The sequence below is a fragment of the Pipra filicauda genome, unplaced genomic scaffold (assembly GCF_003945595.2).
Source record: "Pipra filicauda isolate LSUMZ 115617 unplaced genomic scaffold, ASM394559v2 scaffold2_size9829703_pilon, whole genome shotgun sequence".
NCBI classification, from domain to species: domain Eukaryota; kingdom Metazoa; phylum Chordata; class Aves; order Passeriformes; family Pipridae; genus Pipra; species Pipra filicauda.
In genome coordinates, this window is record NW_024104421.1 from 8007660 (window position 1) to 8034047 (window position 26388).

Genomic DNA, 26388 nt, shown 5'->3' on the forward strand with positions numbered 1-26388 from the left:
CTCTCAGGCTCACAGGTGTGAATTGTGCTTCCTTGGCTGGACAGAGAGAGAGGTCGGGAAAGACCCACATTGGCTCCTTCTGTCTCAGCTGGTGAAGTGTTTCATAAAATGTGCAATTTCCCTCCATCCTCATGAGGCTCAGCAGCAGCCTCCATGGCCAGGGAATGGGGACCTTCCTGTGAAGGAGGCAGTGCCAGGAAGTCAGCGGATGCATGACGCAGGCACAGGATGCCTTCTCGTCACAACAGCAGATCTTTCCCCCTTTATCCTTCCCCTACTTCAGCAAAGGGTGCTCAGACCAACATGACCAGTTCTGGGCTTTCCTGTGTGGGAAGCAACCAGGCTTTGAGGAACCATAGAAGATGCTGAAATGTTGCTTTTGTTTCCCTGAGAGAGACAAAATAGTTTTCTAACCAGGCTCCTAGTGAAGTGGTTGGTAATATTGTGAATTTCTCCTCTCCCTGCCACATCCCCCTTTCTGCCCCAACAGGACAAAAAGTTTCACTTAAGTTGGAACGTTTTACATCATTCAAAAAGAATTTGCTACTTAAGCAGAATTGTTGTGACTTTTTTTTTACAAGGAAGCAGCCTTCACTCTTCTGTTACCTGTCTAATTGTTTTTATATGTGCTTAATAATCCCTCTGTCACCAATTTAACGTAAACCAGTTGCCCCTTCTGTCCCAGGCCTCAGGAGTCCCTGGGAACTGCAAATTAGTTCGATTAACTAGGATTTAGTGAAATTACAGAACAGCATTTTGGTGATATGGGAATTTTCTCCCCTTTCCCCTTCCAGCCCCCCTGAAGGCCCCTGCTCCACCATCGCCTTCAGGTCACAGCTCAGCCACAGCTCACTGGGCTCAGTGCACGGAGACCCAGCACTCCACCAGGGTCAGCCAAGATGAGCTGGAGGGCCTGTCTTGCTGTAAACCCAGGAACTCAGCCCCTCAGGGCCCGTCAGTGCCTCTGTTAAGTTCCCTGGGAAGGTGAGCTTGCCGCTGCCCGTGCCACAAGGCATGAGGCACAGCCTTACCCTTGCGCGTGACCCGACACACCACCTCCTACCATGGCCCGCAGGAACACAAACCAGATGTAGGATGGGGCAAACGAGGTCAGCAGGGAGAAATAGGCTGCCCAGAGGAATGAGAGCAGCAGAATCTGCAAAAGGGGAAAAATCAGGGTCATCAAACCACAGGCTCAGCCAGGTGCATGGCTCCCGTGGAGCTCAGGAAAAGGTGGTGCAGCCCCCAGCACTCACTCACCTTCCAGCGGCCATACCTGTCAGCCAGGAGCCCGAGCACTATGCTGAAGACCATGTAGCCAAAAAACACCATCTAAGGGGAATTGAAACACAGCTGTGGAGGGCCCACTCCCAGGAGCACTGGGAAGCTCTACTCTTTGAACTGTGGGTGAGCTGCATGCTCCCAGGGCAGCAGGATGAACTGCAGTGCCCAGAACCATGAATAAGGCAGCTATCAGGGGATGACCTCCTTTGTGTGGGCACACACTCCTTCAATCCTCAAAGCTGGGGGATGGATGGTAAGGGCATCAAAATAAGAACATGGAAGTGGGGACTTGCTTTGGAATTACAGCTCTGTGAATGGACATCTGCTCTTGTCAGCTTGATTTCTGGTTTTCTACAGTTGTGGTACTGTTCTTATTCCTGAACAAAGGCCCTAGGAATTTATTTGGCCCACTGGGAAGTGTACTTTACAAAGCCCCTGACAGTGGCCACATGGTGGATAACCTGTCTGGGGGGAACACAAGTCACTCACCGTTGTGACTAAAGCCACCTGCCAGTCTTGAAGCTGCCACTCACATCGGATGAGAGGGGACACAACAGTTATTAGCATGATCTCCATGGCTTCAGCCACCTTTGGAAACAAGTGTACCTGTTAGCAAGAAGGGAAACTGGAAAGAGCCCACAGGGGAAAGTCTCTCAGTCCTACAAGCCTGCACCTTGGCAGTCCCACAGTGTCAAAAGAGTCCTGTGAAGCCATGGTGCCTCCAAGTGGTCTGAGCCCTGTGCCTGATCTGGAAGACGCAAGCACTTGGCAACAGGGAGAGGAGGGGAGAAAAGCGCATCTAGAAAGCAGGTATCTAGGTACACCCTGTATCTAGGAAGTTTGGAAAGAGTCAATCCTTAGCAGAGGAGACTCTTATCCTGCTGTGCTAGTGGAAGACCTTCAACTACCTCTGGAAATGAATCTGCTTGGTTAGGCAGCTGACTGTGAATTCAGGAATCTAACATAGAGATGAACTCTTAAAACTGCTTTTGATTAAAAACTTCATAGGTCCATTGGCTGTTTGCCCCAGCAGCTGGCTTCGGTTAGGAGTGAGGCTATTGTTTACACATAGTTACAGACTTCTACGCCTCAGCTGCAGTGATTCTCTTGAATATACCCTCATTACATCTTTACCCTGGCCTGGCCTCAGGCTTTTGCCAAAGTTCTCAAACCAGATACACCATTCACCCAAGACCATGAAAGTTAAGAAATTTTTCAGGTAGCCAAGGGTGAGAAGATGGCAGCCCTCCTGTGCTGTGTTGCTCAGCGTTTGGGCACCATGGAGATGACATGGAAAATGCCAATGTGAGGCTGAATCTAGCCCTCAGGCACTACTGAAGACATGCCCTGACAGTGCCTCAGGGCAGGAGCCAAGCCACGGTGCTCTGGGCCATCCTGCTCAGCTTTGCCCTGAGATAGGTGTGATATCCATGTGGCCAATATCTACTTTGGCCAAAGATGACAATAGCAGAAATCCTGCTTGAGAAGGTATGTGTGGGAAAAAAATGGGCTACAATATGTGCTCCCAGTGTTTATGGTTATTACTGCACAATAACAAGAGAAATAAGAACATTTTTTTCAGGCCAGTGCAGATGGCTGCAGATACCTACCACAGTGCTGCCCATGATGAAGAAGAGCATGATGTGGAACCTCCCAAACCCAATGGTTTCCACAGCTTCTTCCACTGTAAATGTCTTCTGCCCTGAACACCAAAGGGAAATAGAGAAACAAAAACTGTCAGCAGTCAAATTGTACCTCCTCTTCATGAAATGTCAACGTTTTTCATGCTCCTGTAGCAATGAACCAGGAAAAAGACTGGAAACATCTACCAGTTTGTGTTCACTGACCAGCCCCTGGGCGTTCTGGTGACCAGGCATGGCAAGGAGTTGCTGAAACAGCAGCCAGTGGTAATGGAGGAAGGACAGCCTTGCACTGAGTTACCCCAGCTGCTTCAGAAACCTATGGCTTGGACTGCATCTCTGGGCAATGCTCTACTGCCTTCCCCTGCCCAAACTGCTGTGACACTCAGTCCCTCTGCACTCCTGGGATACAGTCCTTCTCCCAGCAGGAGTGGTGGGAGTTGAGGGTTGCCCCAGGCCCAATTCCTGCAAGATGAGCACAGCTCTGAGCTCTGGGCTGTTTCATGCCCTAAGCCTTTATTCCTGACTTCTTCACCGCCCTCCGCACTTAACCCATTTAATGGTCAAAAGAAGCATCTCAAGATCAGGGCTGGGTCACCCTTCTAAACAGACTTTGCAGAAAGATTTCACTATATGAATACTTTCAAACTCTTATTTAGGTAAAGTCAGAGCTGCATAAATTTTTCTGTCAGGCCATATATTTCCAAAAAAGTAATCTCAAGCTCATCAAGACTACCTCTGAAATGAAACAGAACTAACTGCAGAATTTCAGAAGAAATTCAGGTTTTTTTGCAAATGCAGGCCCTTTTAGATGCTTTTCGACATTTTTTTTCACTTTAAAATACTTCTGAAATAGAATAAAATTTAAAAAAATAATATCCAAAATAAATGAGTCATCAAATCACCAATATAATAAAATGTTTACACAAAGCAGAGGCCTGAGAAAAGCCAAACCAGCCAGCTCTTCCCACTGCTGTAGGTAGCAGTCACCAGCCTGGTAGCTGTGATGGGAGAGGAGTGGTATGATGCTGCTGTTTGTGGCTCCAGTTACAGAAGATTTAGGTAGCTGGAGTAGCAGGACTGAGGACCGTCCCCCTACCCCAGCTAAATGAGGACCCAGATTTCTAGTCCTGCCAATACAAACCCACCTTTTGGTGATTCTTTTCTCTCTGTGTGGATTTCCTCCAAGCCAATAGCATTTTCTGCCTCTTCTGGTGCAGTGGCCATCTCAGCTCCTGCTGGGATCCACCATCAGACAAGGCTAGGATTTAACTGTGAAACCTCTGGACAGTCACAAGACAGCAAGGCAGTTTCTTGTGCTGGAGTGGAAACATTCGGATATGGTCAAACATAGTTTGTTTCATGCAGCTACTGGGAGATATCCCTTCCCATCATGGTTTTGGTGAAGAACAGATAGAAACTTCACAAGGTAAGTTGGTTGAACTGACAGTCATCACACTGCACTGGCTGTTTTTATGGAAAGTTCAGGGACTGCCTTACGGAAGACTAGAGACCTACTAACACAAGAGAGCATGTGATGACTTTCCTAGCCCAGAGGTCAATGAAATGCAGAAACAGTCTAAAAGATGCTGCATCTCCAAGAGCCAAGACATGATACAACTAGTAGGTGGTTGTCTCTGTTGGAGGCTCCCCTATGGGTGCTGGGTTTGAGAGGGCAGTAGAGGTGCTGCACCCTGTAATTGCTCAGCCTGATGGGAGCCCCCAGTGGGGCAGAGCCAGGTGACCCATCCAACTTCCTAACCCCGGCTGCTTGAAGATGGCATGGCTAGCCCAAACTCCTCCTCACCCAGTGTGCACCTTGCTGCTTCCTGCTGCAAACTTTATCCTGTGCCTCGCCCCCTGCCGTGCTAATCCCCATCCTCTCAGGGTATCAAGAAACACAGCCATGGATTGTGACAGGGAGAACTTGGCTGCCTCTGCTGGTGTTTCTGGTTTCCAGTGCTAGATCCCTTGGCCTCATCACTGTTGCTTTTCCTCATTAGAAAAGCTCACTTTAATCCCAGGGCAGGGATTAAGCACACTGACGGCTTAAACCCACAAGCTTTTCTGCTGAGTGAATGCTCAGACACTGGGGGGGGGGCCTCAACACATCTTCAGTTTGATGACACCTTCTGCTTTGATTACCTCCCTGTAGAGGTGCTGGGCTTGGCCCAGGCAGAACTCACAGCAAACCAGCACTGGGGAGGCTGCAGTAGGGGGAGAGCTGGAGGGAATTAAAGGCTGAGAGCATCTAATGAAAGGTACAAAACCCCAGCTGAGGTGGAGGGCAGCACAAACATGGGAAGCATGGAGTTACAGTACTCACAGGCTGGATACCTTGAAAGCATTATACCGAGGTGCAGTCACAAGGAGGTCATTAAGGGCTAATGGCAGCTTAGTCAGTCGGATCACATACACTGACCTTGCTGTTAAAGATCATTACAGTCCAGCATGCAAGAGGATGTGTAGGATATTGCTTACATCTGTCTCACAGTGTCCTCAGAGGCAGCAATAGCTGGCAGCAGCAAACAGTGCCACCAGCTGACCATAATGGCCAACAGCTAGGGACCATTTCCAAGTGGAACTGGCTCAACAGAAATCAAAAAAGGTGCTTGGAAGATCCCACAAGAAGAGGTAAAGATCTACTGTGTGGCTGAATCGCAAAAGGCTTTGCAATAACAAAATCTGGGCACCAGTTTATCTCCTTTTCTGTTCCTTTATGACTAAGGACCTGCAAACACATTCTAAGCTGCCACATCACACCTCTGGTAAACAGCTACTCTCTTCCAAAAGCCTGTGGCAGGCACGCCAAGGGTGTTGGCAGAAAAAGGATCAAGCCCTGGGCCTTTGTCCACTCATCCTGATGCTGGGATGTTCTGCTAATTTTTGCTGAGGGGTGTTGGAACATTTCATTGGCACTTACCTACTCTGGGCCATATGCCCTCCTTCTGGGAAGTGCCACAACTCTTCCAGACAAGGGGAGGGAACCCCAATCCTTGGTGTTGCTGTGCAGAACTACCAGTGAGGGCCAGATGCTCAAGCAGAAGGCTGCAGTGCCACTTCCAATACCTGACAGTAGACAGACACCCTCAGAGGTATCAGGATGTTGGATAGCACCTAATGGGAGAACCACACTACTCAAATAGCAGCGGGTGAGCAGGTGGGATACATTCTCTAGCATCTCAACACTAGAAATCTTTGCAGGCACAGTAAACCTCCTAACAGTTCCTACCAAACCCAGGATTTCATGCCAAACCTTTGCAGCCCTGTTTGCCTTAATGGAACAGCTAGTGTCTATCATGCATCTTCAGGGAGTCACAAATTTTCCACTATTTGCAATTCCCAATTCCTAAATGCCAGTTACATGAGCCAGGAGAACAGCAGTGACAAAGCTGCTGCTGGCAGGGAAAATAACAATCCTCCATCTGAAGGGAGCAACCAAGAGTGCAGTGAAACTGTTGCTGGGACCCGTCGGAATGATGACATGAGCCCACACCAGAGGGCTGTGAGGCACGAAGGCCACACAATGTGCACTTCTGCATGTGACACCAGCTGGGAACTTTGTCAGTAAAGTCAGAGACCTCCCTCTTGTGAGAATTCCCCTCACAGGTGAATGATCAGATACCCCCCACTATTAATCAAGACCTGATTAAATATTTATTTACTTAGTGAGGTTTTCTTACCTCTGCGGTGTCTCAGGCAAGAGGAGCAGACCTTTCCTCCTGTATGACTGTATCTCTTCTGCTACTTAGTTTTTACAGTGTTGGTGGTGCTGTGGGTTTGGGATCCAGCTCCCAGGAGTCAGGTTTCCTCCTTGCTGGGCACAGGCACGTCCCTCTCCACCTGCCTCCACCCCCAGAAATAGGTGCTGCAGGCAGAGTGCCCAAGTGCTGATCTGTGCTTTTCCGATGGCATCTACAGGTCCTCCACAGGTGCTGCCCACCACAGGTGTTGGTACTTGCCCATCCCTTTTTGTAAGAATGACCCCAAGTAGACGCAGGGAGGATGCTGAGGAGGCCCCTACTGCAACACCAGCTGGATTCAAGCTGATGGGTTTCAGAGGCGGCTCCTGCAGCATCAGTGCCCATATAAGGCACCTTTCCCATCCCCTGCAAAGCCATGAGCAGTGGCTGGGCACTGCAGCCACCAGCACTCCTTAGGCCAGATGAAGCCAACTCAGATACCAGCACCATCAGAAAAATAAGGTCAAGTTCATCTGCTTCATCCTTCTAAATTTCCTGACCAAGTAGCAAAATGCAGGGAGCGTTCCCGGTTTGAACTGCCACAGTGATCCCAACCCTGTTGTGCAGCAAATCTCAGTGCTATGACAACTATGGGCTCTTGACTAGGAATGTACGTGTCTACCTTTACTAAATATTGACATTGGTATAAGCCAGCAAAGATGCTGGGAGGTTTTTTGTCTTTGTATCTCATGGGGGTTCCCAAAATCCTTCTGTTTTGAAATATGTACACTGAGCTGGTAGCAATACTGCAATAGTTTTATCACAGTATGTAACTCCCATGCTGAATCTTATGCTTCCATAAGCATCTGGAAGACATTTGCTACCAGCCAACATATGCTATTTCACAGCCTTATTTTACCTCTCCTTCTTAATAATATCTAATATTCAACCGTTATTGGCATCTGCTGAATGACATGCATGATGCAGGCTGCCAGATCCATACCATTTTGTTTTCATTGCAAAATCTGAGACAGTGCACATGCAATCACAGGAGGGCACAGATGTTTCAGCATTCCAGCTTCCCAGCACAGAAGGGAAAAAATGACCAAAATACCAGTGAAATTCTAAGCCATGAAGATGTGCTTTCAGGCCCAGGTGTTTTGGATTGCACAAAGGGATACTATGTCTATAATTTTTTTTCAGCGACCTTATGATATTTTAATTATTTGTCACGGAAAGGCAAAGGCTGGTCAGAATAAAGCACAAATGGAAATGTCTACATGCATGAAAGGTCCAGAAGAAATAAAAGACTGAGAGCAAGAAGAAAGGTCTCCATGCTGGCCAAGGACATGATGGAGGGCCATCATCTGTGTAAACACTGAGGAAAGTATTGTTTGCTCCAGGAGCCAGAGGCCAGACTCCAAGAAACTGACTTCTGGAGTTTATAAAAGCTCAGTCCAAAAGCCAGTTCATCATTACCAGCCCAGATGACCTAAGGGACTGGACAAAAACTCAATACCCAAAATACTTGATACTTTCTTCATCTTCCACATCACAAGGTTGTCCTGGTAGGAGGGCCTAGGCACACACAGCAATAGCTCTCATGAGGAATAAAATACTCAGGAAAGAATGAGTGTGGGTGACTGAAAACAGTTTGCTTGACTTTGCTATCCCTTTCCCTTCCTACATGGTCATTCACTGAGGGTTTTTTAATGTTCATTTCCTACAAAATGATGTAACTCATGTCACCAATTCTCAGAAACAAACAACTCCTTACCCACAGGATGAGCTTTGGGTCCAGAAGCACCCATTCCACCCTAGGCACCAATCCTGAGTCTGCAGCAGTGGGACATGCTGAGGCCCTGGCTTGGGTCAAGTCACACCTTCTCCAGCAATGGGCAAAGTTTAGATAAAGTCACTGGTCTGTTGTACCAAGAAGGTCTACTAGTCTGTAACAGTGGTCTCTGCTGGACCTGACCACATGCGATGGCCACAGTCACAGAAACAGCCAGAAAACATGGTCCCATTCGGCTGAGCAGGTGTACAGGGAAACAAACAGCCACTGCTCTTCTCTGCTCCAAAATCTCCCTTATCTTCTCCAGGAAAACCTTTGAAAAACAAGGCACTCTCTGGAACATTTCTGGGTTTTTAAAGAATTCTTCAAAAACCTCAGATGAAAGCCAGGGCTCTCCTCAAAGTGTATCAGTGCAACCGTGCCTCTCAGCAGTATTTCATCTGAATGCTCCCTGATTATAAGTGGGCTTGGTCTACTTGTGGAGTGAGGAAGTGCCATCCCTCTATCACAAATGCTCAAGTGAGACACAGGCTCTGCTGTGTTTTTTCAGTTGTGCACAGAAAAAGAGAGCTGAATATGGAATTAAGCCCAGTTTTTGAATGGCTGTTCAGTACAGTAAACAACAGACCACCTCATCACCTGCAGTAATCACAGGATAACTTGCTTTTCTTGCTTAAAATGTAAACCTCAGACAAAAAGCAAAGCACCAAGAAGTTCTAAAAGGAACAGATATTCTGTTTCTGGTAATCACCTTCTCAGTTACACTGCAATCACATCGAAAGGTGTAATAAAGATAAAATGTGTATTTGTGCAGAAAATTCACCCGCTGTTTCGTAAAGCAAATGGTTTTCTCTGTGTTTGGTAATGCATCAAACTACTTTGGCCTTTCTTGCTGCAAAACTGCTTTTCTCCTTAATAGGAATAAACAAAACAGGCTGGAAGGAAGAAACAAGGGTGATGAGCATACACTGAGCAACCGTGACACCATCTGCAGTGATATCCATGTGGTTTTTGTCTGTATTGTAGGTTACCCATGCCCAAAGAACTGGTGACACAAGACCATGCAAGGGTCATGGACACACTCCCATGCCCACCTCTTCTCAGCTCCAGCTGTTGCTCCTAACCCAAGCTGTTGTTGAAAAAGGCTCATGGCTCTGCTGGCAACCAGTGCCCAACATCAGTGTGGCTTCTTGAGACCACAAGAGAAAATTAGAACAACTGCTTTGCCTGGGGCTGTATTTTCTCCCCTGTCGCTGTAGCTGAAGGTGACTCTCAAGCCTGAATACTGCAGAAATATTACCTGTGATGACTCATTACACTGTGTGTCCTGCTGAGAACACTCCCAGGTTGTTTTTTTGGTGGAGCTGGATATCAAGAATGTGAGGTTTGAAAATAAGGGCTTGTTTGGTCACGTCCCATGAAAGGGAGCACTGTCCACTCCAAATCCATTGGTGTGCTCTGTTTTCTTTTACATACTTCATGGTTAAAAAAACATAGCCTGATTAACACTATTCAGTTTGAAAGATTAGTAATTAATGAATATTTAGGAAGATCACAGTACATCAGTACTTCAAATTCATGTCAACTGCTTTGATTCCACTCTTCTTTCTGTTCATTAGGTATTAGCATTTCTACATAATCTACTTTAACAACCCATCTTGAAACATACAGCACAGGAGGAGTCATCTTAAGTCTCCAGTGAGAAACAAGCCAACAGAGATAAATAAAATGTCTAAAAATGTTGAAATGGGTGCAGTCTTTTGTTTACACAGGTCAAAACTAACACTTTTGTTAAGTGATGATGTGTGCAAACATCTATAATCCAGTGCTGTCAAGCCCTGGAGAAAAATCAAATAAAAAGAAGGTTATTCTAGTAAAGCACGCAGAAAATTGCAAGCCTGCAATACAATCTGTCTTTGAGCTGGTTTGCATTGTGTGCTAAATGACGGGCTACAACCTTGTAAGGGACTTAATCATGTCACATGATCAACCACAGCTTAAAACAACAGCCAAAACATATTTTCCTCTGAAAGAAATATACCACAAAGACGAGGCAGTAAACGGAGCAAAACATGTGTGAGTTGATTATTAATAACTGGTTTAATTCAAAAGCTACATCTCCTCTTTTCAACCAAGCAGTAGGCAGCTGACCTCATCAAATCCTGAGGACCAGGTACTTGGCAAAGACATCAGTGGAGACACTCAGCCAAGGGTCCAGCCAGCCCAGCTGATACAGTTCAGCTCTCAGCTGATACAGCAGTATATTGGAATGTAGCTATTACATTTTCATCTGCAGCTGCTCTTCTTTCAAGGGCCACATCCCATTCTCTTTCATCCCATATACCCTACGCTGTGGGTGAGCGACCACAAGGAAACAGAGCCTGGTCTGAGGAGTGAAGCAGTGATGCACTGGCTTCACTCTTCTGCAGTGCCACTGATGATGTGCTTGAAGGAGAATGGAGAAAATTTGTACCCGGCTCCCACGTAGAACTTGTTCTGAAACTCCACCCTGGGGAGGAGCAGAGGAAGGCATCAGTGCTGCTCACGGGCAGGATCTACTGGCAGCCAAGAGGCTTATACATGGCACCCATGAGAAGAGGGAGGCCACGATAGATAGTGGCCTCTGAGACAGGACATAGGCTCTTTCTGGAGCCAGCAGTGAGACACAGGCAGCCCAGGGAGCAACCTGGCATGCATCAGTTTAGACTTTCCATCAGCCAGCCTGGAAATGCTTGTTGTGAGGCCAGTCAGCAGAACTTTGCCTGCCCAGTAACCTGCTTCCAGCAGCTCTGAGAGCTGGGATAACCACCTGCTGGTTTAACACTCTGGTAGGAGACAGACATCTCCCGTGCCCTGCACAATGACAAGCACCTGCACCCTGCACCCTGTTTTTCCTTGTCAGTGTTTGTGGTTTATGGTGGGACATTACATGATGGAAAAAAACCACAGCTTGGCTGCTCAGGCAGGAAGACGAGTTATGGTGGTGGTAAAGGGTGTTTTGCCACCTTGGTCTCGCTTACATACTAGCCTGACAGCGCATCTGCACTGCTGTCCTTGCCTGCACTGACATCCAGTTAAGGCAGATATAAGCTAACTTGAAACTGCTTTGCCACAAAGCCAAACCAGCTTGGAGCTCAACTTGAGCTGATGGCACAAGCGTTGACCCAGGTTTTCATCAGGTTTTGTGCCCCCAGCTGAACTCTTCCTGACCTAGGCAGTCCCAGCCCTATTGTATGACAATAACCTTTGACAGTAATCTTGTTTGATGGTAACCTTGGGTGGGATACACAGCCAGGGGTGGGGCTGTAGAGCCTTTGAGCCTTGTCATGCAGGTTAAAGTGGCCTTGCTGGCTCTGCACATTTACCAGGACAGAACTGCAGATTGCCATTGGCCTCACATGCTCACAGCCACCACAGGCACAGGAGGACAAGCAGGTTGCTCCAGGGAGCAGCTCAGAGCAGGGAGCTCTGACCTCCCTTTGGAGGAGTCTCCCTCGCTTCACTTGCCAAAAGCAACTGATGTTCTAATGCACAGGTACTAGTACAGCGTGTCTAGTACTGGCTGACGGGGCCACCTGTGTTCACAGCCTGATCCCTTCCAAAGACTGCTCCAAGAACCTCCAGAAGACCACACCACCTACCAGTGCAGACGCAAGGCATGTAGGAAGGCAGAGAGTCCCTCCATGACCAGCAGGATGGCCACTGTCAGCACTGCAAATGCTGCAAAGATAATGAAGATGACAATGAGGCCTGTCCAGCCACTGCTGCTCAACCCGTTGTGCATCACCATGGTCCAAAGCACCTCTGACAGCTCTGTAGAAACAAATAAAGGGAAAACAGTGCTGAGCAACAGCTGTGGACAGACATGCAGTCTGCCAGCTCACCCATTTTTCCCAGTCAGATGAATTGGCCTAGGATAAAATGCACATGATAGTAACATATACATGACAGTGATCATATTTGGCCACCTCGGCTTTCCATGATGACCAGGGAAGGAAAGTGGATGCAGCTTGTTTTCCATTGCTCCTTTTCACTGTGTTAGAAGCTGATGGTGCAGTTTTGGCTTAACTTTGCATCACAAGTCCATGGAAGCACACTACCAAGGCTTCTGTTAGCCTGTCATGATACACTCATCAGTTTAATTTACACTTCCTTAACATGGCAGGTAGGCAGTATGTGCAGCCTTCTAGGACTGCCTGCTACTAAATCCCAGTGAACATGATCGATTGACATAGTCAATACATGTGCAGATTAGGATACAAGCTGCACTGACTGAACCTAGCTAAGACTCACAGGAGACATGTAATTCCCACTTGTTCTCCAAACCACTTCTCCTACGGTGTCATGGAGATTCTGTGGTGGGGAAAAAAAAACAAAGACAATTGGCTGGTCCCACCCAAGGCAGGATGTATTTGTGTTCAGGTTTCTTGCCATGCTCTTAAAGATTTTTTTTTTTTTTTGTGCACAGGTTTATATCAACATTCACAGCATTGGTATATCTGACTCTCAGCTCAATAACATATTCCTAACTTAACTACCCCAGTCACACAGGAGCACACAAGAGCAATTTGTCTCTTGTGATACAGGCAAAGCAAGGATTTAGCCCAGGTCTTCTACATGTGGATGCTCCAGCCACCAGTTCAGCATCCCAAGGATCCCTTCCAATTGCTGCTCTCAGGAAAAAAGAAATCTTGTTGATGTAATTTTGTAATGCTGCAAAGGAATATGGTGGTTCTCCAGGCAGAATACATAGGACTGCCCTTAGCTAAGCTTTTCAGTTGGTTTATTTTATTTTATTTAGATATCTGTCCTCCATGTAAAGCTAATGCGTATTAGCTTCCACTCAACTCCTACTAAGCTCATTTCTGTGTCAAGCAGTTCAGCTCACCCCTGTCAACCCATGGCACGCCACACCACAAGCCCTCCCCTTTTTGTTTTCATTTTTTGTGTGCTCAATTCTTTAGGGCAGGTGCAACTCCTAGCCAGAGGCAGTACAGCAATACTAATAAAAAACATTTCAGAAAAATTAGAGACGTTGAAAACCTGAAGTTCCAGCCTGAGGCAGTTTCTAGTTTTTGAGCATTTGTTTTTATCATAAATCAAGGCAAAAGACATTGAAATGCTGCACATTTTTCATGGAATGTAATGTTCCACTGAATGTCGCTGGGAAAAATCCCACTGAAAATGACAAATTCCAGAAGCTCTTGAACCCAGATCTTTTCTTTCTAGTTTGCTGAACAAAATCAAAATAACTGTTTCAAGTAATTTTGACATTTGTCTGCATACCCTGAGGCTACAGCAAGTGCTTCTTGGAAAAGAAGCTATGACTCCATACTGCCTTTACCTCCATGGACTGGACTACCCATTTGGACTGCACCACCCACTGTGCCACACACCGTGAGGACTATTCCAGAGGGGTTGCTACAGAGCAGCGTGGGAAAGGGGCCCCAGCCAGTAAATGCAGTCAGGAGCTGACTCACACATAGCTGCCAGGGATCACCACTGAAAACTGAGATGGCCACTGTGAAATGCTTGGATTGACCTAACCTGAAGCAAAATATCCTGAGACACAAATGGCCACAAGGAGAACTTGGATTTTATGAAGAAATCTGCAGGAATACTCAAACACCAGCAGAGGCAGTGATCAGCACGGAGTTGCTGGTCAGGAAACAAACAGGTGGACAATCACTCACGTGCATGGGCCAAGCTCAGCGCCCAGAGCCGCAGGTAGGATGCTGTGTTGGAGATGCAGCCAAGGCAGTATTCAATGGTGTGGATAGCTTGGTGGACAAATATGTCTCCAAAATTGAACTGAAACAACATAAAACCAAACACATTTTATTAGTTCCTAGTTCAGGACTTCCTGGCTAACAGAGCAACACTCCACGAAAGGCTCTTCGTACTCCTTCCTTTTCCTTGCTGTGTCCCAAGCAATGCAAAGATATTTCCCAGGTAAAGGGACTGCTCTGAAAAGTGTCCATTTTGTATGATCTTCCCAAACATTCTCCCTGGAGAAATACAATTCCAGTGAAAACCAAATGCTCGGGAAACAGCTCATATTCCACTCTTACAATTTCAAATATTTAAATGTCAATCCAATTGCTAACAATGTGATTTCTGATAGAGACATAAGTCCTTAGGTAAAATAGTGGCTTTCAGACTATCTGCCTATGGGCATACACATTTTGTGAGATATCACTGAATTATTGTGTCTTATAATAATGAATAAACAAATCTGTGAAGATTCTCCGTGACTGGGAACAGCCAGCAATATCCACACTCAATATTGTTGATACTCCCAACTGCCACAAACACTTCTGTTACTTTTTCCTGGGCTGTTGCCTACTGCAGAAGCCAGACAGTATCTGCCAAAGGAAGACTTTTCTCCTTAGTCAACAGTTCTGGCTTCCAACTTTTAAATTCTCCTTTGCAAAATAAAGGGAGGAAAACTCACTGACTCTTGGGAAAGGGTTGACCTTCTCTGGGTGCAATGTGGAAATGAAACAACCACCCCTGAGGAAACAAAACCTTGAGGTTTGTAAAAGCTTGAGGTTTGTAAGAATACCTGCCACCACCAGGCAAAACTGAAGGAAAAATTTAGGGGAATTATTTCAGTGAAAATTCAAACCTCTTTCTGTTTGGAAACACAAAGTGCTACAACAGTGTGTGTTGACATCTTGTTAAAAAGAAGGGCTGACAACTCTGAAAAAGTCTTCTGCTTGACTTTGTGTCTTCTACTATTGTGTCTGTCTCAATAATTTCCTGCCCAAATTTTCTTACCTCTTCATCATCACCCTCATGTCCTTCATGGCCACCACTGTGGTCTCCCTGGGAAGCTTTCTTGGAGTGATTGGTCTCTTGGACATCTACCTCATTTTCACCTCTAGGGTTTCCTGAGATGGCTTGAGAACGGATCTTTCAGAAACAAAATGTAATAAATCTTTTGTCATGCTACAGGCTGATACCAAAATGAAGAAGTCCATGGCACAGACCTCCCTCAATAACCTCATGATGGGTAACAAATGAAGGATTATATCATCAACACGAAGACAATTCAAAAATGGTCATCTTGTACTACAGAAACTGAATATTTCCATGGAATGGCTAACAATACCTAAATATTTTCCATCCTAGAGCATTTTCCAGTGCTTTCAACTATTTCACTATTGACAAAAAATGGCAACCCATCTTCTCCCTGTAATTATTCTTTACGGAGATTTTCTAGAGGCCTGAATAACCTGATCTGAGTCTCACTCCAGAAACAACAGCACAACATGAAAATAGCCCTACATCATGTAACAGTCCTCTTATACAGCATAACCAAACATGGACCTCATGGCTTCGCTCAGGTTCTGTCACTCTTTATAGCTTCCAGGAGGTTTCATGGGAAGGGTCTCATGACAACATATTGTTTCCTATTGCAGCAGTAATCACTGTCACACCCACTTTATCTTTGCTTTACCTGAACGTCAGCGTAGAAAACAGATTTTGTTGCAAACATATAAATCTGGGGGAATGTAAGATGTGATCAGACAGCTAACATATGAAAATTAGGAATGGAAATATGGGGACACAATAGGAGGTAGGGAAAACCTGTCAGATGTTGGTAGCATAAAAGCAGGAGATGGAGTCAGCCGTGTCAAGCTTCCATCCAAATCCCAGAAGAATGACAAAATAAGAAATTACAGCGCAGAGGCAGGGCTGCAAAGGTCTCCCAGGGACCTGGCTTTCAGTTATAGGTCAGAAGTGACTGTGTTGGAAAAGGTCAAGCAGCACAGCCAGCATCTCTTTCTTCAAATGGAAACATCTGTACCCTATAAAAGGCACTCCAGGCACTAACTCTAACTACAAAGAGAAGTAAATCTTGACAGACAAGTAAAGTCCTATTAGTGTAATAAAGGAGAGAACTAATGAACAACTGGGAAACTGCAGCTGCCACAGTTATGTGCTGCAGAGCTGGGCAAACCACAGAGCCCATGGGAAGGAGGGCTCTGTTAATGTGAAGACAATCACTTAGGGAAGAAAGCACTGCTAGAAAGCGAGCAACAGCTTTTAAATCAAGCTTCTTCTTTAAGCAGTGTTTTCTCTCCAATACCAGGACTATCAGAAATGCTCCATTTCTACAGAGCAGCTAATTGGTGGTTAGTGGTGACTGTGGACTAACAACTGAGGTCTTTGCCCTGTCTTGGCTTTACCAGAACTTCAGTCTTTCTAAACTTTCTATGACTTTGGATGTGACATGTGAAAGAGCTTGATGTCAGCTTAACAAATAGGGCATGGCCTTGCGACCAAAGCTCCTGCTTCCAGGGATATGTTTCCTTCTCTGGAGATATTTAAAAGCTGACTGGACACAACCCTGAGTAACAAGCTCTAGGGGACCCTGTTTGAGCAGGGAGGATGGACTAGATGACCTCCAGTGATGCCTTCCAAACTTAACCATTCTGTGATTCTAGTTTAGATGGCTCAAACATGTCCATACACATGCCCTTGGTACATGTGGCATAAAGCACACTTTGAACTCATCAGCGAGAGTCTGAGATCAGAGAAGAGCACTTCTCAATTAGATCACTGCAAACGAGTTTTGGGGTCTATCTCCTCATCCTTGCCTCCGCTGTACTGAATCACCCTTGACTGATCCACATCCCTTACCATGCGCTGTGCTTTCTGGTGGTTGGCTCGGAGGATGAAAGGTTTAATTAGGAGCATCCAGGGAACAGCAATCAGAGCAAATATGACCAAGAAACTCTGCACTTCTTTCTAAAAGACAAAACAACAACAAGACAAAAAGTTACTTTTCTTCCTTAACTTCCTATTTATGGTTAGAAACCTGATTCTGTAAAATGGTATTTTTTTTTAATACAACAGATATACTCCCTGCTTGGTTGTGTATCTTCTGCTTGTAAGGACATGAAAAAAAATGTATACTGCTTAAGGCTCCAGAAAGCACTTCCAGATAGAGATGGTTGGAGATTTGGAGGTGAAAGGCTTTCATGCTGGAAAGGGCTATTTTACCAAAACCCAATGTTACTGACTTGAACCTGGCTGTCCAGTGTCCCAAGGGAATGTCCTAACTGTTGTGGGAGCCAGTCAGTCTGCCTTGCTTTGATCAGTGTGGCAATGCTGCAGTAAGAGCCAAGTCATTTAAGTCTTGCCCTGGATTTGCTCTAGATTTGCAATTCCAGAAGGGAATTGAATTCCCATAGCTTAGGCTTGGTACCACATTGTCCCCACAACAAAAGGTGTTCTTTCAGTGCAGTATGGCACCCCTATTGCTGTCCTAACATAACTGCTTGTACTTCAGGAAAAAAAATGACAACAAAACAAAGAAAACCCTTAACTACAACTTCTGCATTTTCTTAAAGCTGGCTCAGATCTCAAATCACCTCATGATTTGTCTCATACACTATTGCATTCAGACTACCCAGGTGGATGGCACAGACTGTTATTGGTGAGGCAAGGAGATAGGAATCTGAGAAAAAAAAATTGCCATCTTGGGAAGGCTTTGGGTTGTTACAAAGTGAAATGTTACCCAAAGACTTTTTGAAGGCTGGGAAAACTGTGTTTTCCCAAACTCCCTCTGAAGCCTTAACACAGTTACTTGGAACTAATTGGGACTCTCTACTAACTGACTCCCCAGCACCCCTAAAACTGAGCTCACGCTGAAGTGCCAGAGTGTGCAACTGTATTGAAGTAGGTGCACATATGTGGCTGGATGCTGCATTTGTTTGCATATTCTTCATTGATGTTGCTAATATAAAATCAATCAAGGAAAAAAAAAAATTCCATGTTTTGACCAAATAAATAGAGATGAATTTAAAGGAAGTTTTCTCTTAGAGGAGATTTTTTTGATGGTACTTTTGCCTTTTTTTTTTAAGTGAACTCCCCAAAGGAGATATTTCTGACAAGAAGCTGCCATATAATTCTCTAGGTGCTTCTATTTTTTTACATCAAGTTGTGAAATATTTGACTTTTTCAAAGAAGAAATAAAAAATTATGAAGGGAGGGAGATGTCTCTAGCGTCGTGACCAGACTTCAGGACAGCACATCTGCAACACCCACCTCTGCATCCATAATCACCCTTCTTTCCTTTTTTCATCAAAAGTATCTTCAATTGTACCATTGTTCTTGTAAGGATAACATTAAGAATGAGGTTCTCTCTGCATCACTGATTGACAGCTTCTCCGTCCTATCTGTCTACAAGGTCAACACAAATACCAGAGGAATAAACTTCACTTCTGTGACAGGCACTTGTGATTGAGCTTCGGAGCATGTTCCCCATATACTTATGCCCACTCTCCACAACACCCACTGCAAATACAAAACCAACTACAGTGGAATCAAGCTGCTTGATTCATACCTGATGCAGATACAGTGGAGCGTTTGAAGTGTCACCATAATTGAACAGAAACATGTTGATGAAGTGGATGAGGATGCTTGGTGCACTCTGGGATGAGTGGACATCAAAATGACACCATTTGAAAATAATCATGAAGACCAGGTAGCCAAAAAGAGAGATAATAAAAATCATCTCTGGAATGAACTGAAGGATAATGTTTATATATTTCCTGAAGTAGCTGGAAAAAATCAGGAAAGATAACTACAATTAATACACTAGGTATTAATACAAGCTTGCACCCAAGTATGGCAGTACTGTACACTACTTAGCCTTTGGAAAACAACCTAATGAATATACAACTGTCACTAGCCAAGAAAGAAGTCTGTAATTACAGTCTATATCAATGAAAGCTATTGTTTAAATACAAGATCTTTGTTGTACTGATTACCTTCAGATTTTTATACTTGACCTACCAGTATCTCAGCACCTCAAAACACTACTACATTGAAATAGAAGCCAATTTTCAAAAAATGGCTAGTTTACAAGGTTAGCATTATATTCTGAGGAAGGTCAGAACCAGGTGTAGTATCAGTTATGTAGGGGCAGTCCTCTCTGTCATCTGCAAACACTTCTGTCCTTGAAGGTCACCACCTCATTTCAGCTTTAGAGAGTCTCTCAAGACAATAGTGTCAGCCCCTCCACTCTACCACCATGTCCTATTTTTTGTTGCAAAATATAGAGGCAGAGATGTAGACACACAGACCCACAGATCCTGACTAAAGGCCCACTAAGCCAGGTGAAACTCACACGCACACATACTCGGCAAGATTTCAGTGTACTTTGGTTTAGACCAAGGGAGTTTGTCTTTTAAGAGAAAAATTGTCCATAGTGGGAGGTGCTATGTATTTTTAATTTAGAGTATTTCAGTATTTCTGCTATATATTTTTAATTTAAAGTACTTCAGTATTTCTGCAGAATCAAGAATATAAGAAAGTTAAAAAGAGAGTTTATCCAAGAAAATACCTGCAATGTAATGGCTGTCCTTTGGACTTAGCACCATTTACCAACCACAGTGTGAGTCAGTCAGGGTACGGGACAGTTCAAGTCATCAGTCAAAGACATGAGGCTTTCTTTGAATGAATGACACTAGTTTAGCGATGAGGACCTGTGTGCTGCAGCAACAGGCTTGGTGAAACAAACTTACATGTGGTTGAAGAGACTGAGTATCACCCCAAAAATCATGTGCACAATTCCTATGACAACCGACATCTTCATTTTGTAAGAGTTCAGGAAAGTCAGCTTGTTTGATGCAACGTTCCAGATCTTCGGGGAAAGGAGTAGAGAAAGAGAGAGAAGAACAAGATTTTCAGGTGTTTGATTAGTAACAGACTTGTGGAAGTTGTTGCTTTGACACCATCAATTTACTACTCTCAGTTATAGTAAGAAGATAACAAGTAATGGAATTCTAATTGTTCCTTATAATACTTTTCACTCTGCCAAGCTTCTCATCTAAAAAGTATAAGTATTAGTCTTGTTTAATAGATGAAACAACAGGATATATGATTCTGTGACTTTGCTTCAGCCCTCCAGAAACCGATGCAAAGGCTGGTAGCAGAACTTTTCTGTGTCATTCCTTGTCTTTAGGCTGAGTCATCTTCTTGAGCAAAGATGGAAAGGCATGAGAAAATCCCTCCTGCTGCTATGGAAATTTGTTCCACCTTCACCAGAGAAGTACTGAGAACAGAGCATTTTCAAATGTTTTGTTTGGAAAAAAAAAAAGCTCTTCCCAGCTCTTTGGCCGTGGAGATCAGCATATCACCTGCCTCTCTGCAGTAACTTTTCAGTTATGTTAGGACAGTAACCATATGTCTCTTCTCAGTCCTGTCTTTTTCATGCTACAAAGCTTCAGGTTGCTTCTTCTTTCCTCTAAAACTTCCTAGAATCCCTAGTCTTCTGTTCTCAGAGACAGTAAGTAGATACCGCTTTCCAGACCCTAAGTATAGTACCTGAACAGAAAGGAGGAAGACAGGATTATTTGGAAGGTGAAACATTAGCTTATGCGCCTTTGTCCAACATGCTTTGCCCCCATTATAGCTAGAGAAGACTGCCTAGCTTCTGCATCTCAGGGTGACTCTTTTTTTCCAGGATACACCTCAGTCATCCCACCAGGATTTGCAAAATGCAAAGAGCCATCTGTCCTTCTGGGCAAATAACATGGATAATTTCAACAGAGAGGGCCACGTGGGGGCTGATGCTTCCAGTCTACCCCTTCCCTGCCAGAATTTGTTTAGCCATTCCTCCCTCCCAGCCAGGGGTCCCAGTCTCTTGAGTTGGCAGAAGCCAAGTTGGAAGTGGTAGTCCAGGTAAACCTAAATCAGGGATGTGTAAGAGCAACATACAGAAAACTCAGCTGCTTCTGACATGGCTTCCTGAACTGGACTGCCTACATCCTGGGCAGAGCTTTAGAGCTGGATTTATTAAAAACTTACTACAAGGTCAATGTCTCTGAAAAGCAGGGGAAGCCAGTGTTTCTTTGTGTGACCAACTGAAATGAGAGCGCATTCAGTAGGGAACAGAGGTTAATTGGCTAATGTGAAGTTTGAAAGAGGAAAGCATGATGTTAACAACTACATTTCAACACATGATCAAGACAGAATGGTGAGAAAAATGCAAGTAGGACACAGAGAAAATGTGGATAAGTTAACTAATACTGGCCTTTACTTTACACTTCATACAATAAATAGACTGCATTAAAATTGGGACTTTGCCTTCAAACTGGTGAGGTATCTCTGGAAGGGGTTAAATACCCAAGTAAGGAAACTGAGTCCATCAGATTGTGGATGGAGCAGAGACTGTAGCACAAGACCACCCTCCAGCAAAATCGAAGATCCTTCCTTCTTACCATTTTGCTGCTGCCTGTGCAAAACCGTCAACAATATATATCCTTAATATATATCCTTAATTGCTAAAGAAAAGCATTAGAAGGACTGATGAATGGGAAGAGGGTAGTGGTTAATGAAGTTGTATTGAATAGTGTAGGATCTGAGCATGATGTAAATGGTACGGAATAAGGGGTGGAATGTGCTGGGTTTGTCTGGGGTAGAATTAATTTTCTTCACTGTGACTAGTATGGGGCTGTGTTTTGGATTTCTGCTGAACACAGGCTGGATAATATGGATGTTTTTGTTATTGTTGAGCAGTGCTTACACAGAGCCAAGGCCTTTTCTGCTCTTTTTACTGCTATGCTGGCGTGGAAGTTAGGGGTGCTTGGGAGGCTGAGAGGAGACACAGCCAGGACAGGTCACCCAAACTGACCAAAGAGATATTCCATACCATGTGACATCAGGCTCAGTATATAAAGCTGAGGGGAAGAAGGAGAAGGGGGGGGACATTTGGAGTGATGACATTTGTCTTTCCAAGTAATCGTTACGCATGATGGGGTGCTGCTTTCCTGGGGATGGCGAATCACGTGCCTTCCCATGGGAAGCAGTAAATTCATTCCTTGTTTTGCTTTGCATGGCTGTTGCTTTCCCTGTGAAACTGTCTTTATCTCAATCCACGAGTTTCCAGGCTTTTACCCTTCCGATTCTCTCCCCAGTCTCACCGGTGGGGCAGGGGGCGAGAGACTGTGTGGGGCTTGGCTGCTGGTTGGGGTTAAACCACGACAGCTCTGTAAAGAACAGGCAAAGATCAAGAATTGAAAAGCACAGCTTCAGGAGAGAGTGTAGGGAGCTACTGATGTACCTGATATGTAGAAACAGGATTGAAATACAAATTATCTTAGAGCAATTTAATTTAATTACCGGATCTATTCCAAATGGATATGGATTTCCAGAGTAGACTCCTGGGACTGCTGGATCCAACTGCAGCACCGTATTGTCTAGAAGCACGTCCTTACTACAAGAGAAAAGGGAAATGACCTTTGCAGCTTAATCTCTCCATCTAAGCCTACAGTATATTTATGTGAGGTGTGCTGAGGACTACCACATGATATCTGTATCCAACTCCAATCTCTCTATGACCTGTTATCCTGCACTTGTGTGCACATGTGTGTGTAAATGGGCCTCACACAATGACAGTCTCCATGCATCAGTCCTGGACACCTGCAGATTTTTATGCACATCAGTGCCTGAACAAACAGGCATGTTCCCAAGGACTCTACATTTCCATTTCAATAGCAAGTTTATCTGTGTGTGTCAGACAAAACCTCTGATTCATTCATGACTGCATCCACAGCAGGGAGTTCTTCCCTTCCCCACACAAGCAGTCTTTCTTTCCAAGCCTATGTGCTCCATTTGCTGCGGTTTCACTTCTTTCCTACATTTAGCCACTTACTTCCAAGTGTTATTTTTAAACATGGGGATGATATGCCAGGAAGAACCAAAGAAGTTGAATGATTTGGAGAAGCAGTCATTATAGATGAATCCAGTGTACATGGAGAATATGCCCATGAGCAGGATCAGGTAGCGCCCGCTGAAAAAGGTATTCCAGATCTGCAGGAGGAGAAGGCAGTGACAGCGACCAAAGTACCCGCAGGTCCACCAGGTGGTGGCCCTCGCCCAACAGGAGACATGATTGTACTAATCTATGTACATACAATTATTCATAGGAGACTTTGAGTCCCTTAGGCTCATCTAGGTCTATGTGTCTCAGTAGTCATAATTATTTGCCAAATTTCTACCTCATGAGTATCTTCAAAGAATCTCCTCTCAGCCTTTGGGAGGGAGGCTGGATGTCCCCTTTATCAAATGGGGCTGATGAGCCTTTTTCTATGCTTAAAGGGTGCATCAGCTCCCTGGTACTCACCTCATTAGTGCTCTTCTGGGCCAGAAGGCTCTTCTCATTAATGACCATCCAGAGTGCAAAGCCCAGCATGACAGCACCATGGCCACAATCCCCAAACATCACCGCAAACAAGAAGGGGAAAGTAATGATAGTGTATGGAGCTGCAGGAAGCAAAGGATGAAAAGCTCAGCTGCTTCCAAAAAAAAAAAAAGGCCTCAGCAGAGAAGCTGTCTATCCCATCAGGCCATTCCTTACAGCTGCTGCCCTTAAAGGCCTCCCTGATCCCTCCCCTACTCACCAGGCAGTCAGATCTAGTGCAGAACTAGCTTTACCATCAGAAAGATTGTCCAGTTGTATGACCTGTATCTTCCTTGCAGTTTTCTTGTCTCACCATAATAAGCACCACGTGTAGAGAACTGAATTCAGTTTTGCAATGCCATAATGTACTTGAAGTTCACTATCATGCTTCTCAATCTGTTCAGCCTCAACAATCTGAGTTAATCTGAGCCTTTTCCATGGGTCCCAATTTCTAGGCATCTCTTAATTTGCAGTGGTCTCTCTGAGATTCTCTACCAATGGTTTCACTCTTTTATCAGGTCCTTTTGGCCTTTTTTGCCTCAACACAATGAGCTCAACTTACATTTGTCTTATGAGCTTCATTCTTTCCCTCAGAGCTGCTACCTCACCATTTTTTCCCCATCTCATATTTGTATAGTTCATTATTCCCATCACAAGAATGGGAAGAAGACCAACAGCCAAATTCTTTGCTTGAGAAAATACATGCCTATGCACCAAAGAGTTCCAATATGGTTCAGACTTCTTAATCAAAGAGTACACATTTTAGGATGGTGACAGAGCTCAAAGGCTTAACTTTGGCTCATGCGAGCCAGGTGCAGGTAGTTGAATGTTTCTCACCTGGGTTCATCTCCCTGTAGTTGCCCACACCATACGCATCCACAATGTTCTGAAATCCAGCTGTGAACTTGTTGGTCCTGTTGAAGGTGGGTGGTGCCATCCTGGTGTGTATGGCAGTAAGGATAGGGGCAATGGTAGAGCCACTGCGCTCCTGCAAACCCAGTGACAAGGGCAGACACAGTCAGAGTGGCTAGGAGAAAAAAATCAGCCCCACAACACCACAATCTGCGTCCAAACATGCACAGGCAGCAACATGAAAGCTGGGCTCAGGAGTTTTATATCTCAACCCTTTCTCTAATATCCACATTTTTCTATTTTCTGTGCTATTGATTTGTTTAGGGAAAGATGCCAGTACTGCTGGCTCATGGACCAGTCACCTGCTAAGATTTAATGCTGACCTTAAACTCCCTGAGTCCAAGCGATCATACAACAGCCTCAACTTAAAACAGAGAAGGTAGCCCAGCATTATGGTAACAGACAAGTCTGAACATATACTCAACATATAAACAATGCAGTTTGCGTGAGAACTTCAAGGACCCAAAATGTTGGTCTCTTACCATTCCTTGATGGAGAGCTCTTTTTATCCGGTCAGCATCAGCCACTGGGAACCAGATCTCTGCAATGACACACTGCTGGGTGACGTCGATGTTACAGCAATTCAGGATGTGGTAGATAGCCTTGATTTTCTTCACTTTGATCCCCCAGGACCACAAGTTGGCTGCTGCCTCATACAGCAGTCGCTGGCGGTGAGATTCAGTTTGTGTCATCACCTGTAAGCATAGCATAGGCAGCACTCGAGATGGGGAAGCATGGGGGGCATGATCAATTCAGTAGTTAATTAGAGAAGGTAGGTGGAAGAGGGTTGCAGAAAGGGAATGATTTGTATGAATGAGTCTCCTGTAGGGCAGTGTGTGCAGGTCTGGACACGGGAGCACTCGACACCGGGTGCATAATGCTGCTCACTAAGGACTCTCCCTGGATGGTCCCAAGTCACTATGAGCGTAGAGGAGGTCACTGGGAGTTACTGAGCTGTGGAATTGGCTCCTTACCCAGTCGCTTATAGACTTGCCACATCTCACTACACACTCCCAACCTGACATCTCCCATAGGCAGCTCTGTGCCATGAACTTCGGGTGTATCACACCCACGAGTTAGAGCCACAATGGCCCTGGAACCTCCATGCCTCATGTGGCCACCACAGCGCTGCTGCATAAGTGAACGAAGGAGATAAAGTGTTAGGAAGATAATCTGTGTGGTCTGCAGGTGCTAAAGAAGTCTGGCTGCCCATGATGCTCGGGAGTGACAGCAGTCCAATTTTGAAGCGGACTTGTGTGCAGGCTTGGCAGTCACAGGCATTCACAGAGTGGGTGACAGCAGGACGCCAACTGCCAGATGGACCACCTCAGGCAAACAGGGTGCCCGTTCCTTCCTGCCTCGGGACCCACTGACTGTCATGTGTCACAATACACAGTCCTGATACAGTGTACAAATATATAAGCTCCTGAGCACCCATAGCAACTGAACTTGTAGTTTTCAGCCCCATAGTAAATGTTGGAGACTTGTACTTCTATAACAGCAGTCTTGGGTTTCCACTGCTAGTGTGATAAGCACCCCAAGATTTTGTCAGTAAAGAAAACTTAATGTAAATATAAAAGAAATCCTTAGAGTCCCCTCTAAGCCTTGTACTACAGTTATGACTGAACAACTTTGCAAGCTGCTGAGGGCAAACCATGCTCTAAAAGCTAGACTAATCTTGAATAATGTGCAATTTGGTTACAATACCTGTAGCCTGCTGATGATCTTATATTTCACTCTTTAGCCCCATATCATAAGGTCTAAATCTCCGGCTTTTGCATAGAGAACAGCAGCAAGCAGTTTTCAAGCCACTCATGTGGGATGCTTTCCCCCAGCAGCTCCTGGAGGTTGTAAATGGGCAGAGCAGAGCGCAAG

General features: G+C 45.0%; 1 protein-coding gene across 3 annotated transcripts in view; it reads right to left on the bottom strand.

The window, feature by feature from the left end:
* Positions 1 to 4151: 4151 nt before the first annotated feature.
* Positions 4152 to 26388, bottom strand: part of ATP6V0A4 (ATPase H+ transporting V0 subunit a4) — a 34114-nt gene continuing 11877 nt past the window's right edge. For 2 of the 3 annotated variants that reach the window (XM_027743760.2, XM_039383246.1), the window contains 12 exons: positions 24996 to 25208; positions 24439 to 24589; positions 23545 to 23684; positions 23074 to 23231; positions 22542 to 22635; positions 19943 to 20061; positions 18760 to 18976; positions 17052 to 17159; positions 15183 to 15317; positions 14096 to 14213; positions 12044 to 12215; positions 10473 to 10911 (listed from right to left, as the gene is read on the bottom strand). In XM_027743760.2, the coding sequence (XP_027599561.1) occupies positions 10818 to 10911; positions 12044 to 12215; positions 14096 to 14213; positions 15183 to 15317; positions 17052 to 17159; positions 18760 to 18976; positions 19943 to 20061; positions 22542 to 22635; positions 23074 to 23231; positions 23545 to 23684; positions 24439 to 24589; positions 24996 to 25208 (1719 nt within the window). In that variant the 3' untranslated portion in view covers positions 10473 to 10817. Of the gene's footprint in view, positions 4244 to 10472; positions 10912 to 12043; positions 12216 to 14095; positions 14214 to 15182; positions 15318 to 17051; positions 17160 to 18759; positions 18977 to 19942; positions 20062 to 22541; positions 22636 to 23073; positions 23232 to 23544; positions 23685 to 24438; positions 24590 to 24995; positions 25209 to 26388 lie in introns of those variants that run through there. The other variant, XM_039383245.1, reaches the window with a different exon arrangement.